Here is a 15,915-nt window from a genome sequence, read left to right as displayed (position 1 = left end):
ATGTTTTGTTTATTTACGTAACTAGAAAGAAATAATAAAACATTGCTATATATAAAGCGCTTTACTTTTGCAAAATTCTACAATAAATAAAGACATATCGTATTTTATTAAGTGCACGTGCTTGACATTATAAAATATTAGTATTTTATTGTAAAACAATCGAAATTTGACCTGAGATTTGATGCAAGTCACAATTTATTTAGCGGCCGGTATTCTGCTCTCGGCCGCTGATGGTGTATTGTAGTTTATACAATTATGATAAGAAACTGTAGCAGGCAACAGGCATCAGGTTGATAAGAAGAACTGATGTATTTATTGAACGCGAATAACATCAACAACTAATAATGTTTTGAAATTATAAATTTGCCCATAATAATTGTATAACATTATTCATCAAGCGCAAAGTGCATTAAACGCTCGCCCGCTGTTGGGTATTTTATATTTAGTAACACCTTAATACCATCATTTTAAACGGAGAACTCTTTTTGTTAAGTGTACGTGCTTGAAGTAATGTTGCTCTTATTTATATAAGACTACTTGCTATACAGCCAGTGTCATGCGAAAATAGATCTTATTTCAGTAAATAACATTACTTCGGCATTGTAAAATTGCGTATTGTATGATTATAATATATAGACATTTATTTAATGTACTGATATCTAAATCAACTTATGATTTTACCGGTATTATGGCATTGAACGCGTGTATAAAAGGCACATATACTATTCTTATTAAATCATATTAATACTTATACTAATTTAAGTCATCACATAATCAGATTGCGCACTGCGTGTAATCAGATTATCACCTTAAAACGATTCCGATGGATTATTAAATCGAGCTTACTATTCAAATCAGTGATTCCTTGTGGTACAATCAAGCATGGGATAATGGCAGACATACCCATGGCACAGTTCATGATTTATTTTATGTAGCTCACAGCCGAGGATCGAACCAATGGTATCTGATATTTTGAAGCGGATATGTTGCCACTAGGCTATACGAGGTTTCAAGAATGAACATGGGTCAGTTACTCTATCGGTATAGAATCTGACGGTGTTTACAACATGATACAGAAGCATAAATATTACGTATCTGAACATCATTCTTTCATGTTAGTTTGAAAAAGTATGTGTATTTCTAGGTCTTTGATGTGCTGATTTAATTTTATTTGTTTACCTTACAGACTCTGGAAAATGGCCCTGAAGCAGATGAGACGAATTCCACACCAGAAACTGAGGAAATGTCAGATAACCGTTCACCAGACTTGAGTTTCGAGAACGAGGCAGATGGTTTGTTGGTTGAAAGCAGTGCATCACTACTAGACGTATCTCTAAGAGTGAGTTGTTTTATCGTTATACAAAATGTTGTTGAATAAAGATAATTTGAAACAAGATGCGTTTGTGAAACACAATGTCCCCCTAAATAATGTTTGACCTTGAAGGATGACCTTGACCCTTCACCACTCAAAATGTGCAGCTCCATGAGATACACATGCATTTCAAATATAAAATTGCTAGCTTCAATATTGCAGAAGTGACATTACATGAGCAATTTTGACCCATATATTTGACCTTTAAGGATGACCTTGACCTTTCACCACTCAAAATGTGCAGCTCCATGAGATACACGTGCATGCCAAATATCAAGTTGCTATCTTTAATATTGCAAGTGTATTCATAAAATAAGCGATTTGGGCCACATATATTTGACCTCTGACCTTGAAGGATGACCTTGACCTTTCACCACTCAAATTGTGCAGCTCCATGAGATACACATGCATGCCAAATATCAAGTTGCTATCTTCAATATTTCAAAAGTATTAATAAAATAAGCGATTTGGGACAAATATGTTTTACCTCTGACCTTGAAGGATGACCTTGACTTTGACCTTTCACCACTCAAAATGTGCAGCTCCATGAGATACACATGCATGCCAAATATCGAGTTGCTATCTTCAATATTGCAAAAGTATTCATAAAATGAGCAATTTAGGCCACATATATTTGACCTCTGACCTTTCACCACTCAAAATGTGCAGCTCCATGAGATACTCATGCATGCCAAATATCAAGTTGCTATATTCAATATAGCAAAAGTTATTGCAAAATGTTTAAGTTGGCGCAAACCAACCAACCAACAGACCAACCAACAGACAGGGCAAAAACAATATGTCCCCCACTTCTATAGTGGGGGACATAAAAAAATATTTGTAGTTCAAGGTCGCGGTGTTGTAGTGGATGAGATATCCGCCTAGCGATCGGGTGTTAGTGGGTTCACTCCTTACTTGGGAAGCATTCTAATTATCTCCTCCATGGACACCAAGTACTGGTTCTTCCCAGGAAACCGACTCGATAATGTCCATGTCTGCCTACCATGCTCGAAAGGGCACTTGGCAGTATAAATAGATAGTTGTTTTTCATGCTCTTCCCATTTTTAAAGAAAAAAACTGAAGAAGTTATCAGTTTGGTGATGCCTTAGTAAAATACAGAAAGACCTATAATCTTTACTTCAAACTGCATTTACTTTGCTTGTAAAAATGTATTTATTTATTTCAGCTCCATGACTATGGAAGGTTTACACCAGTACCCGCCATAATCCGTCATCAGTGTGAACAAGTGCAACCGGAGCTGATTTCTGTGGTTACTCAAACCGACGATACGAGAGTTCCCAGAAGTATATCAACCCAGACTTCTACTGAAACGTCGACAGTTGGGATACAAGTGGATCGGCCTAGCTTCACCTTTGAGGATATAAGGGATGATGACGATAAGGTGTTGTTCTACACTGGTATCCCAACTGCTGGAACTTTTGAGTGTTTATTTGATGAGGTCAGTGTTGGAATGAAAGCAGGGTTAGCACGAAAAACCTGTCCCCGGAAAATAAAGTGTGTTTATAAACTGAAAATAGTCATGCTAATATAAACTGGAAAAGTGGCTCCTTAAAACTAGTACAAATTAAGTTTGATAAGAAGCTGAACAAGTGAACTTTGTGAGAAATTCAGTATACAATTTAACTAGAAGTGTTTGACCATTGCATGTATGTATAAGTAATATACTATGTAATTATGTGAATAATACTTAATTTCACATTTTACAGTCAGCTTTCATTTGTGAAAATAAAATTGTTACTGATTATTATTTTCTTGTCTCATATTCCATACAAACATTTTCAGGCAAAAAAAGAAAATTGTGTTTCTGCGTTTGTGTGTTTGTGCCAATATATTTATACATGTTTTCTTGCTTGAAAGCAGTTTTGTAAGACCAAACAAATTATAAGACTGAAATTCTGATAAATATTGTACTGGATTCAAGTTTACATACATTAATTGACACAGAGCGTTGAAAACACAGATTTCTTTTGTATACCTAAGTAAATGTTTGTCTTTAAGGTTTAGTACTGCTACTGAAGACTTAATCAACAGTTAATTTATAATTGGGAGCAATAAACCCGTCAAGAATTTTTATGCCCCCGAAGGAGGGCATATAGTGATCAGACTGTCTGTCGGTCTGTCCGTCCGTCACACTTTGCGTTTAGGTTTCGAAAAATCCTCATAACTGCTATGTCGCTTTGGATAGCAATTTCATATTTGGCATGCATGTGTATATGGACAAAGCTTTTCCATACGCACACAAATTTTGACCCCTGTGACCTTGACCTTAAACTAAGGGTCCGCGTTTAGGTTTCGAATATGCATTTAGGTTTCGAAAAAAGCTCATAACTTCTATGTCGCTATAGTGATCGGACTGTCTGTCGGTCTGTCCGTCACACTTTGCGTTTAGGTTTCGAAAAATGCTCATAACTTCTATGTCGCTTCAGATAGCATTTTCATATTTGGCATGCATGTGTATATGGTCAAGGCCTTTCCATATGCACACAAACTTTGACCCCTGTGACCTTGACCTTAAACTTAGGGTCCGTGTTTAGGTTTCGAAATATGCATTTAGGTTTGGGAAAATGCTCATAACTTCTATCAAGCGTATATAGGGGGCATAAGTCATCCTATGGTGACAGCTCTTGTTTAAAACCAAGATTTCTGATACAAGTAGCAACACCTGCAGAGTACTTGTCAGATGTAAAGCAGAAGTCATACCAGCAAAGCTTCCAAGGTGTCTATTAACTCAATGGGGTTCTGAAATGATCTATACTTGGACAAAAAGCATTGTGCACAGATTTTTAATAAGATGCAGCTGTTGATACCTCTGTGTTGATTTTCTTAATTTGGTTCATGCTTGCCACTCATTAATTTCATATCATTTTAACATTTTGAAACAGATTATTATCGTAAACCCTTCGGTTTTTCTCCAAACACAGGTAAGGTAATAAGTGATGGATAATAACATAGCAAAAGTTCTTTTTATGATTTATCATTTTAAGAGCAAATCAATTTAGCGGAATAACAATTGACAATCACGTTGTGATGGTATTAATGAACCGTACACAAATCGTTGAAAAGCATTCTACATGTACTACTGTAAAATTCATAATATGAACAGTTGATAAATATTTATACATTCATACACTTTTATGTACAATATTTATATGCTTTGTAGAGCTAAATGACTATTGAAACATAAAAAAGGAGGGACCTCAATGATGTCCTGTACTGTTGTTACTTAAATTATTTTCTGATCTGGCGTTAACTTTTGTTATTTAACCCTATTCCACTTGGAAGCACAGTGAAAACAGCATAAAACCAGAACAGCATGCTAGTAACTCGCAGTCTGTTCAGGTTTTATACTGTTTGCTGCTCATCAGTATTTAAGGGTTGGAAATGAAGCCTTTAAAACTTAAATTTAGTAATAAAGGTACTTTATTACATTTAACTTTTTAAGGAACTACAAAAGCTTGAAAATACATATTTAAGAAGTAAAGGGTTAATCTCTAGAGAAAAGTGAGACATCAAAATTATAAAAACATATTCTAGGAGCAAGGGTAAGCTTGCGAGAAATTCACAATTGTGATCTTAAATTCATATTTGTTACTATTCTTTAAAGATTGCACTCAATTTCTTTTAAATCTTTCAGTCTCTTGTTTCAGTAAAATTACTTCACCAAAATTGGATGCAGTTACACGTAATTTTCTTTCATCTTCCCAAAGTACGTTCTTTCCCTGACCTCTGGTTAATTTTTCAATACTTTGGCATTCAAGTTCATCCATTTGTAGCATATCCATCATTTTCGACATTTTATCCTTCACAGTTTCACTATTCAGATCTACGCTATCACTAAAGTTATATCCAATTTCTATAAACTTTGGTAATTTCACCTCTTCCTTCTCTTCTACAAAGTTCAAAAGCCATCCAGCTGTTGGGTTGCATATTTTCGAGTTTTGAACGGAAACTGTTCTCATTTACAGAAATCGCAAGAAGTTCTTTTCTGGTGTTATTTTCGACTGGCTCTAATTTTGACTCAAAGGTATGTTTCCGAAATGTAAATTCGCTAGACTTTTTAGGCGTTCGCTTTCTTTTCCGGGGATTATTAAATCTGTCCCACACGCATTTTTTTGAGGTTGATCTTAGAGTGCCGTCCTTCTTTTTAGCAGTGAGATCAGAAAGGGCATACATAAATGCACCAATATGGATACATGCTTCTCCGCTCCTGAAAATATATAAACATAATAATTAGACATACTTTCAAACTGCACTTTTTTTTTTGCTCGAGCATCTAAATTTTGATGAAAATTTCCCAGAAACTGGTCCATCCCGAGAATAGCTTGTGACCAGTATATAGATCTATGAAAATGATTGGTATAATGCCGATTCGGGGATCGTAACTACTAGTTCTTCTTGAATGCTCTGAGGGTTTATGAGTACATTCGTACACCTCACAACCCAGAGGGTAAATATAGCTGGGAGTTGGATTATTGCAACTAGGATTGTAACAGAGGCATGTCTCTTGATAAATTATTTATAACCTCGTTTCAATATTGCAAGAACTTATATGAAAAACTGTGTACACTCACCCGGCTGTGCAATTACATTCCGCTGAATGAACCTGTCCAGTGACCTTTGACAGACAGAGCCACACACTGTGATCTGGGTTTTCTTTCACATTTGCACTCGGTAGTGATGGTAATACTTTGCATTTAACAAAACAATGTTCCCATTTGTCACTTATGTCATGGTACAAAATACTGTGTTTATGTCTGTAAACATAATACAATTTTTTGATCTCAATTGTTTTTGTGTGTTCATTTTCAGCACAAAATAATTGTAGATGTCACTATCTATTAATGTAGGAAAGTCCATTAAGTCACTACTCAACGTTTTTAATACATCTGGATGTGGCAGCTTTTCACCGAGTGGCGTAAAAAGTTTTTCTGTTTTCCTTTTTTCATAATTTACTTCCGCATTCCTGTGCAGCTGTCGATCATTTAATCCTAGCTTTTGTACGCCTTTTGTCCTCAAGACAAGTTCATTCTTATTCCCTGACACATAATGATTATGAAATCGTAAATAATCCTTCAATTGTGCAACACTTAATTTGTCAATTTCGATGTCAGACAGATAACGATCGTTTTCTTTCTCATTCGACGCCATTGTTACTGGAAATCAATACTACCCAGCGATTCAATCGCACATTCTCGGCCCTTTCCGTCAAACATCGGATAAGTATTATGATAATCTGCGAGGGGTACCGAATGCCAGCGATTGAGAACCTCCAATTCCGGAGAATACTCAGGGGAGATATGCGACTTTCCGAAAAGGGCTCAGTGGCCTCCCTTATTCTAGAAGATGCCCAAGGGAAGTAACTGCCGTGAGGAGTTTGATCTAAAGTTTGCGAATGGGAGATATAGGCCCGACAATTCGAGTAAAATTACATACGCAAATTTGAATTAAAAAATAGTCATGAGGATGTTAAGCAGCCTTTTATTAAGTGGGTCTTCAACTGTCGGGTCCAAGTGCCCGATAATCGACTTTGGGACCCGACAATCGACTAAAGACCCAACAATACGGCGGTAAAATGGACGTTTGACCCACCATTTTACCCAATCTGAAACTATATATATATATATATATATATATATATATATATATATATATATATATATATATATATATATATATATATATATATATATATATATATATATATATATATATATATATATATATCACTAATACTTTGTTCTGATATTAGAAACTAAATTATGTCATACATGCTTTGGAAGTAAACATAAAAAATAGACTAAGGAACTCAAGAAACGTAAATGTGTTATGACTGTGCTGACATTAATTTCGGAAATCGATTTAAATCCTGGTGATAATGATTACATATTCTTTTAATCTAACGCATTGACATACATTTTGATTCAGATTTTTTAAGCAAGATACACACATGCGAAACATAAATACAAAGTGTATTATATTGCACTGTTTGTGGACTTGTATAATTGATATGTTACTCATGTATTTATAATTATTATAGTATTTGTTTTACCATATTTACAAAAGATAACACGGGTTTAATATATATGTCATCGACTTAAATTATATATGAGGACGGCTTTACATGAAATGCAATATTGCTTTGGTGTTATTTATCCTATAATACAACTGTCTATGCATACAAATGACTTATTTAAGGAGTCGCATCCGTTATCTTTAAAATACTTACTATAAACAGGTTAATCAACTTTAATTATATACGTGGACGTCTTCACATAAAAATGCCATATAACGTTGGTGTTATTTATCCTGTAATTCAACTGTCTTTGTATACACATGACTTATTTAAGGAAAACCATGTACTATCTTAAAAATACTTACACACATAATGTGGATGACGATCTGAAAAAGAAATACAAAGTTGTAAATAGTGCCAACAAAAGTAATACATTTTTTTTTTTGCAAAATAAAGCATTGCTGGAACAGATCTCAAAACACACCTTTTCTAATTGACATCACTCATCCATGACTTACACTAAAAGTCATACTTAACACTTGACACACCCGGGTATAAAGGACGCAGTCTGTACATGTTAATGTCGCTAAATCGGATTTCAAATCGGTTGTGTGTGGTGTTCCCCAAGGGAGTATACTGGGTCCTCTTTTGTTTTTGACCTACGTTAATGATATGAAAACAAGTATATCATCCAACTGTAAATTAATACTCTATGCTGATGACAGTGCAATTTTGTATTCACATAAAGATCCAAGTACCATCAGTCAAGTTTTAGGCAAAGAGCTCGAGTCCTGTAGTAAGCGGTTAATTGACAATAAGCTATCCCTCCATCTAGGCAAAACAGAATGTATTCTTTTTGGTTCGAAACGTAAACTCACCAAGGTGGACAATTTTCATATACAATGTAATGATCATGTTATAAAATCTCAGACGTATGTAAAATATCTTGGTTCTATTCTGGATGCTGATTTGTCCGGTACTTCTATTGTAAATTATATCGTCAAGAAGGTTAATTCTAGACTTAAATTTTTATATAGACAAAGTGAATTTTTAAATAAAAGTCTTAGAAAAAGCGTATGCAATTCTTTAATACAATGTCATTTAGATTATGTATCCTCTTCGTGGTATTGTGGACTCACGAAACAGCTTAAGCACAAGTTACAAATAGCCCAAAATAAAATGGTTCGTTTTATTAACAATTCCCATTGTAGGACATCACTTGTTGTATCGCATTTTGAAGATCTTGGTTTATTGAGCAAAGATGCAAGCAACTTCGGCTTAACCACATCCATAAGATTTTCTACAATAAATGTCCAAGCTATATGAAAGACAATTTTGTCAAATGTACAATTGTCCATCAGTATGGGAATAGATCCCGTTTTAATTTGTATGTACCTCAAGTTGATGGCTTTACAAGTTCTTCATTTTACTACAATGGTATTACGGATTGGAATGCATTACCCGATAATATAAAGTCCATCGAATCGAAATTTACTTTTAAGAAACTTGTTAAGACACATCTATTAAATGATATGAAGGTAGACAGACGAGAATTCCATGTATTTTTACTTTTAGATTTGTTTTATTTTATGTAATTCATTATTTTTATGTTATTTATTTGTGTCAGTGTATTATCATGTCAACTTTTGAAAGATTCACCTAATTTGTAGAAGAAATAATGTGTAGGATCATGTCGATTCTATATTAAGAACTGAAAAAACAATATATTTATAGTCACTTATAAGATCTGTTCGACTTAATCCAGGGACCCCGTTGGAAATAAGCTTTTTCATGTTTACATGTCTAAACTTTACGGGTTATCCTGTGTATACATCATGTTGTAATCTTATTTGGATCTGTGATAAATGGCACCATTCATGTAATGCATGTTTCTGAATATGATCATAATGCAATGATTACGTTATTTATTGCCTTGATTGCATTGAATTGTAAATTGCTTGACATGTATGCACAAATAAAACAAACAAATATGTATCCACATCAACAGAGCGCTACCAGGTATAAAGACTCGTAATTGGACGCCGATAATCTATTGCTGCTACTTTTATTTGCGTGAATGATCAGTAATTAAATTCTCATTAAATATATCACCAATAGGTTGGATTTGCATGATATGAATGTATAGTAGATTTGTATCATTTGCACCGGGAATTTCCAATCGTCCCCAGAACACATGCTAAGGTTTAACAAGAGTCGTTCCAGGCGCGACTCTAGATCTTTGTTTTTTCCCAGTGTTAAGCACCTGCATGTATTACTTTGTACATCAGTTAAAAGCCAAATGCAAACGAATGTTAAAGGTGATGGGAAATCGAACCTCCGAGCCCTGAGTTTTGTCACCAGTTTAATTACACCAGAGGATGAATCCGCTTTAAATAATGCGTCTTTATTTAATTATTTAAGGAACCTTTACCTTTATTATTTAAGGTAAAGACGTCAACTACTAATCCTATCCACCGCATTAGTAGCAGCTGAAATCAGACCCAAGTGGTGCAGGACTGATTTGAAACAATAATACATGTAACGTCGAATTGCTTGTCTGTCCATTTGTTCAGATATTTGTGAAGCCAATAATCTGTAAATATGTTTATTTAAACTAAACTCATTGTGTTCGTATTGACAATATAATACAAGTTGAGGAAAACAACACATTTAAAATAATCACTGGTAAAGAATTGTGTTCCTTAGCGAATACACTTTTGCAACAATACCAGGACATACCAGGAGAAACTTATTATTTAAGTGACAGTGAAACCATGTTGAGTAGAAGCAGAAGGCGATTTTAAATATCGTACGAAGGTTGGTTGAAAGATGTCAGTATACCTATATGCCAAAGTCGTAATTATTGTGATACTAAATTTATGCAGCTTATAATTGTTATACAGATGTCAAATATGTTATTCAAATCAGAAATATAACCAATTGGCGGCATAAACATAATTTTACATTAATAAAACTATACCTCTACAATTATATTATAAATTTGTAAAAGCCTCAAATCCGCTAAAGTGTAAATTAATCACAAGGCTATCCATTCTACAAGCTGAATGATACTGTCAAAAGCAAAACAATCAAAAGTATGCGTTAGCGAAAATTATAAATGCAAACGTCCATTATCTGGTTAATTAACATGTAACCGAATGTTGAGAATTTTTATATAAGTATACAGCTGATTTTATTTACCGAGAAATAAAAACCTTGAACTCAATGTTATCGTGACTAATCACAGATAGGTTCACTTTTAAAGTATTTAGCCTGTTTTCGCAAACACGATGATAAACCATATCAGTTAATGATTGCACTTGACGTGTACCTCGAGTATGCAGAAATATCCTTATGGCATGTTTTTCTTTTTTAAATTGCAGAACATCGTCTGAAATTTTTAAATCGTCCACATGCATACGATTAAATAGCTTCAAATATTTAAGAAACAACGAAATATTACGTTGTAATTTAAACAGTTGCTCACTAGTATCTGCTGCACCCGTCTTAAGCGTTTTGTCGCACAATTTCTGGCTGTCGCTCACTGAAAAGATTTCAATGACCTAAAGATATTTTCTAATATCAGAACAAAGTATTAGTGATATTCTATAAGTAATTTATGGTATGAGAAAGAAGTTAAGGAAAGATATTTCCGATCACTCAAAAACCACAAGTCACATTTCTGTTTAAAACATTACCTGATCAAACAGACCACTGATATACTGTATTTTAAACATTATTTTCTAGATTATATACTATGCCTGTCTCGTCTTCATTTCATCCCCTATTTATGTAGATAATGTAGAAACAAACGCATTGATTTTTGACCTTACTCTGATACAACGCTCTGGCGCCTTGTCGATGAATATTGTTATCATCTTACAGTGAATGGCATTCTTCAGAGTTATGGTCTATGATAGTTCTTAGCTAATTGCATTGAATGGTAATCATCAGATTCCCTATCAATGCCTATAGTTAGTAATTTGTATTAAATGACATTCATCCGATTCTTGGTCTATGATAATTGCTAGCTAGTTGTATTGACTTGCATTCATCACATTCATTTTGTCGGTTTTCAGTAATGTCTCAAACTGGACAACACATTGTATATCAGATGCTAACATTGCGATTTTATTTAAATTAAGGCTTGTTAAGTAAACTCAGATAGGTTCACTATCATACTATGTAGCTTTTATTACAAAACATGATGATAGAGCGTATAAGTGAATGAGCTCATAATAAGGAAAAATATCCTTATTTTCTGTATTTAAATAGTGTCTGAAATTGCCGAACATCGACTGACCTTTTTAAATTTTCCACATTGGTACGTTTTATATCTTGAACTAGGTAAGAAACCACGAAAACCTACTTTGTTAATAAACCCGATAATATATATTAATAAACAGTTGCTCACCCTTATCTGCTTCACTCGTCATAAGAATGGCAGGCTTCTCCTTTGGGCCTAAAAAATTCTGACAATCGCTCACTGGAAAGAATTCAATAAGATATTTAGAGAATAATAGGTTGGTGACGTGGTTGGAAAATGGTTATCTGGCAAGTCGGAGGCATTCCGCTCATCCGATAAGATCCTCCGACGAGCCAGAGAACCATTTTCCATCCACGTCACCAACCTATTATTCTATTTATCTTGTCATATTTACAACATTCGTTGAAATGTTTCTAAAATATCTAGTTATCGAGTATTTTGTGTTTAGATATTTAATATGGGAAAAACCACGCGCGAACAAAAACATTGTGACGTCACGTCATGCAAAGCGCTTAGGCTAGCTTCCATCTTGTTAAACAACACAGAAATCGAGTTAATTCACTCGAAACCGTTATTAATTCAATACACAAAGACGAAATTATGCAGTTTAAATAATAATGTTTAAACGAACAGTACTTAACATGTATTTGATATTTTTTAATAGAACAAAAGTATATTTGATAAATAGAAAATAGTAAAGTCATGCGCCTGCGCGGAGAGCAACTGATGGATATTTGAGGTCACGTGGTCAGCTAGCCTAATATCTTTTGGGTTATTAGGTTACCTGGTTATCAGGCTGATTTTAAGGCATGTTACAGGATAATTACTAACATAAAAAAACGTATATATGATTGGTGAAATAAATGTTTAGTATAAGAAAATATCAAAGAAATCAAATTTTTTGCGAAAATATTATTAAGGGGGAATATTGAGTTACAACGGAATGCTGCAATGTTGCAAATTGGCATGTTTAAGGCCAATACAAACTCTTATCAATGTGTTTTTCTATTTCTAAACATATCTGGCTATTTTTATTTTAATTCACATGCTGCTTGTTTATTATGGTGACATACATTAAACAATAAACTTGATACAGATAATTAACATTGTATTTAATAATAACAATGTATCATTTTATTGACTGAAAATTTCGTCCGCGTTAACGAATATTTCCGCTCAAAACATCCAATGAAAAACATGTAGTTTGGTATTGAAATATAAAACAAATATTTCCTACTGAAAACAGGTGATAAAATACACCATTCTACGGAATTTATGATTGTCCATAATTGTTTAAAAGGCAAATAATGTTAGGATACTTTTGACATTTAACAAATAGCAATACTTTTTTATATATTTGTCTTACTATATATGTGCAGATATTCAGTTGAAAATTGATGACCTAACAAAACGAACATCCACCATCTAGGTAATGGTTATGGACGTGATTTTTATGGTATCTTTGCATCAACAATAATTGTTAATAAACTAAGACAGCATTACTTTATGTGAAATATATGCAACGTTTGTAATCTAATGGATATTCAGAATGATATACATGAAGCTTAATATGTTAAAGAATTACTATTATGTGTTCAAAACTAGTTTCGATGATTAAGCCGGGCCTCATTTTATGGGAAGTAACTGTCAAACATATTACAAAATAAACTAAGGCATGATGTTAACTATCGGGTTCTTTACACTGACTTCTCTCGTGAACGGCCATTTTAATGTGTTGAGTTTTAAGTAAAACTTCTAATGTTACAATACCGACGATTAGCTGTAATGTAGTAACTTCTGTCAATGTGTGAACATTAAAACTGCAACCTGCATTTGAATTCCGGATCCGTAATGCTATTCTTTCCTGTGAGTTAACACATGTTTCCACGTACAAATAGCGCACAGCTGTATAAATACACGCGCAATTATTTGCGCAAAGAATAATCACTTATCCAATTATTTTATTAAATATATCTAATATACTAGTACATAAATTTAACTTTTACTATGGTAAGGTTGTACGACTGTTAAAGAATTTATTATACATGTATCATACAAATAAATCATAAAGTGCAATTCATGCTATTCAATCTTTTCCGCAGGGGAAAATATAATGCATATGCCTCAATGACGTAAATATGCTCGATGGTCTGAAATTAAGGTTAATTGCCTTATTCCGCCTATTGTGCTTTTAAAAACATTTCTTGTTCCATATACTTGATGAATATGATTAATGTTATATAATATGGACCATACGTACACTGTTGTAGTTGGAAATAAAAAAAAATACACATGCACATATTCACCTATCGTATGTACTTTGGATAACATATGAGACTAAACGTCTCTTGTATGACATGATCATTATGGTACGTACATATCATTGATCTGCATTCTTGGATGACGTCATGACGTTCCAAAGTCAGCAGGTATTCCCAGAATTTACCTATTGTGAGGTCGTGGACGATGCCTTAACAATAATGCAAATATCTATCAAGATATGTTAAATCATTGGACGATATGTTAAATCATTGGAAGATATGTTAAATCATTGGGAAACATATGTTGAATCATTGTTATCATTGATACCTAATTGTTTTATTTCATGTTTTAAAAAGATCAAACATGTTGTGTTTTTACACTGAATTTCCAACTATTGCAATGTCGTTAAAATGTTTTGAGTTGAATTTTAATAGTGTCGTTTATGGACGAAATCTGCCTGTATCGACATATCAATGTGTCGACATGTTTCTGCAAGCTTTATCTGAATTACAGATGTATGATTCAATCGTTTCTGGCAAGTAAAAATAAGTTTTTATGTGAAAATATCTCGCGCTGTGTAAATACAAACACATGTAAAATTGCTCATTATTAACTCAATAATTTGATTAATTTTAAATGTACAAGTATACATTTTCTGACTGTTTAAACCTTGTTTATAATTGCATCGTCAAAATCACTTCTCAAGTACATCTTTATGCGTTTCATTTCATACAATTCAATTGGAAAAACTACTATAATTGTCACCAATTGACGTAAATATGCCCGACAAACTAAAATTTGGGCTAGATTAATCTTTATTTGTCCATCGATTTTCTTGTTTAAAGGCATTTCTTGGTTCATATGCCATGATGTTAAAGTATCAATCTTATAAAACATGAATTGTGTTACCACTAATATTATTAACACAAAAATAACATGCATAAAGTGACCTTTGTGTAGTTAGGAATAACATGATTGATTTAACGTCTGTTGCATAATGAGTATAATTTTTCTTACGTATGTTTAGCTGTAACTCTTTCATGACACCTTGACGCATTTTTTGTCGTGTTTTTGCCAGTGTCCTTCTGGCGCCGCTCCATCGGTCAAGTAACATCATGGTAGGACTGTCTTCTTGACTCTACAAAAGCATTGTTGGTACTCAATACGTGTTCAGTTGACTAAACATAAATATCTAAGCAGCAGTTCTATATTATAAAAATAGTAATGCATGATGACACTCTTATCAAAAACTAACTGAGCATATAAAAACAAACTGAGCATATACAAACTAAATAAAGCGGGAGTGGCATAGGCTCGCGCGAAAATATGCATTTATTCATTAAAATATAGATATAAAATATATAAATTTAGATCAGATGTCACATCTCATAAAAACAGGTTATATAAATAAATGCATGTCCTGATACCATTGAAAGCGCAGAGCGAGGACTTCCGATTATATGCAATTACACATTTTCATGGACAGTCAATATTTGATGGAATTTGTTTTTGAAAATAAATTAATTATGCTTTCTCTGCGAAGATAGCGATATCTTTAATGCAGTGAATTGATGGTATGTATTGATTCGAGATAACATTGTAAAGTGACTTTACTAAAAGTGTTCCTGCATAATAAGCTTTGGACAGCGGAAAGAATATACCACAGAAAACACAAATTTCGCGATACTGTCTTGCTCTCAGCCATGGAGTGTATGTTTTTTACATAATTCCAGCTAATACGTATATCGTTCCCACGACTTAATGACTCATTAAAACGAGATTTAATCGGGGAGCGATTTAGCATGTCTACTAAGGAGCTCTTCGGAACTCATGTGAACCACATGTTTGTCGGCGGAACGACATATGAACTCGTCATAATGGCATAGTTAACTCGTTCCTTTGACTTAGTAAATAACGGAATCGAGATAACCTAGTCATTGTAATAGGATTCTCAACCATTAAAAATACAGGATAATAAAC

At 33.6% G+C, this 15,915-nt stretch overlaps 4 protein-coding genes across 7 annotated transcripts in view; 2 read left to right on the top strand and 2 right to left on the bottom strand.

Moving 5' to 3' along the window:
- Positions 1 to 15,915, bottom strand: part of LOC127855598 (ATP-dependent RNA helicase DDX42-like) — a 316,590-nt gene that overhangs the window by 113,736 nt on the left and 186,939 nt on the right. The gene's annotated exons all lie outside the window — the stretch shown is intronic.
- LOC127855601 (E3 ubiquitin-protein ligase TRIM56-like) overlaps positions 1 to 15,915 on the top strand; it is a 262,584-nt gene that overhangs the window by 83,593 nt on the left and 163,076 nt on the right. The window lies entirely within an intron of this gene.
- Positions 1 to 15,915, top strand: part of LOC127855600 (zinc finger protein zfp-1-like) — a 317,716-nt gene that overhangs the window by 220,580 nt on the left and 81,221 nt on the right. The gene's annotated exons all lie outside the window — the stretch shown is intronic.
- LOC127855604 (uncharacterized) overlaps positions 1 to 15,915 on the bottom strand; it is a 380,241-nt gene that overhangs the window by 362,526 nt on the left and 1,800 nt on the right. Inside the window, exons 2-4 of the mRNA XM_052391351.1 lie at positions 14,953 to 15,073; positions 14,051 to 14,143; positions 11,821 to 11,892 (exon numbers count right to left, since the gene is read on the bottom strand). Of these exons, the coding sequence (XP_052247311.1) occupies positions 11,821 to 11,892; positions 14,051 to 14,143; positions 14,953 to 15,073 (286 nt within the window). The remainder of the gene's footprint in view (positions 1 to 11,820; positions 11,893 to 14,050; positions 14,144 to 14,952; positions 15,074 to 15,915) is intronic.

Source organism: Dreissena polymorpha, chromosome 13 (assembly GCF_020536995.1).
Source record: "Dreissena polymorpha isolate Duluth1 chromosome 13, UMN_Dpol_1.0, whole genome shotgun sequence".
Lineage (NCBI taxonomy): Eukaryota > Metazoa > Mollusca > Bivalvia > Myida > Dreissenidae > Dreissena > Dreissena polymorpha.
This window is presented reverse-complemented; position numbering and strand designations above follow the sequence as displayed.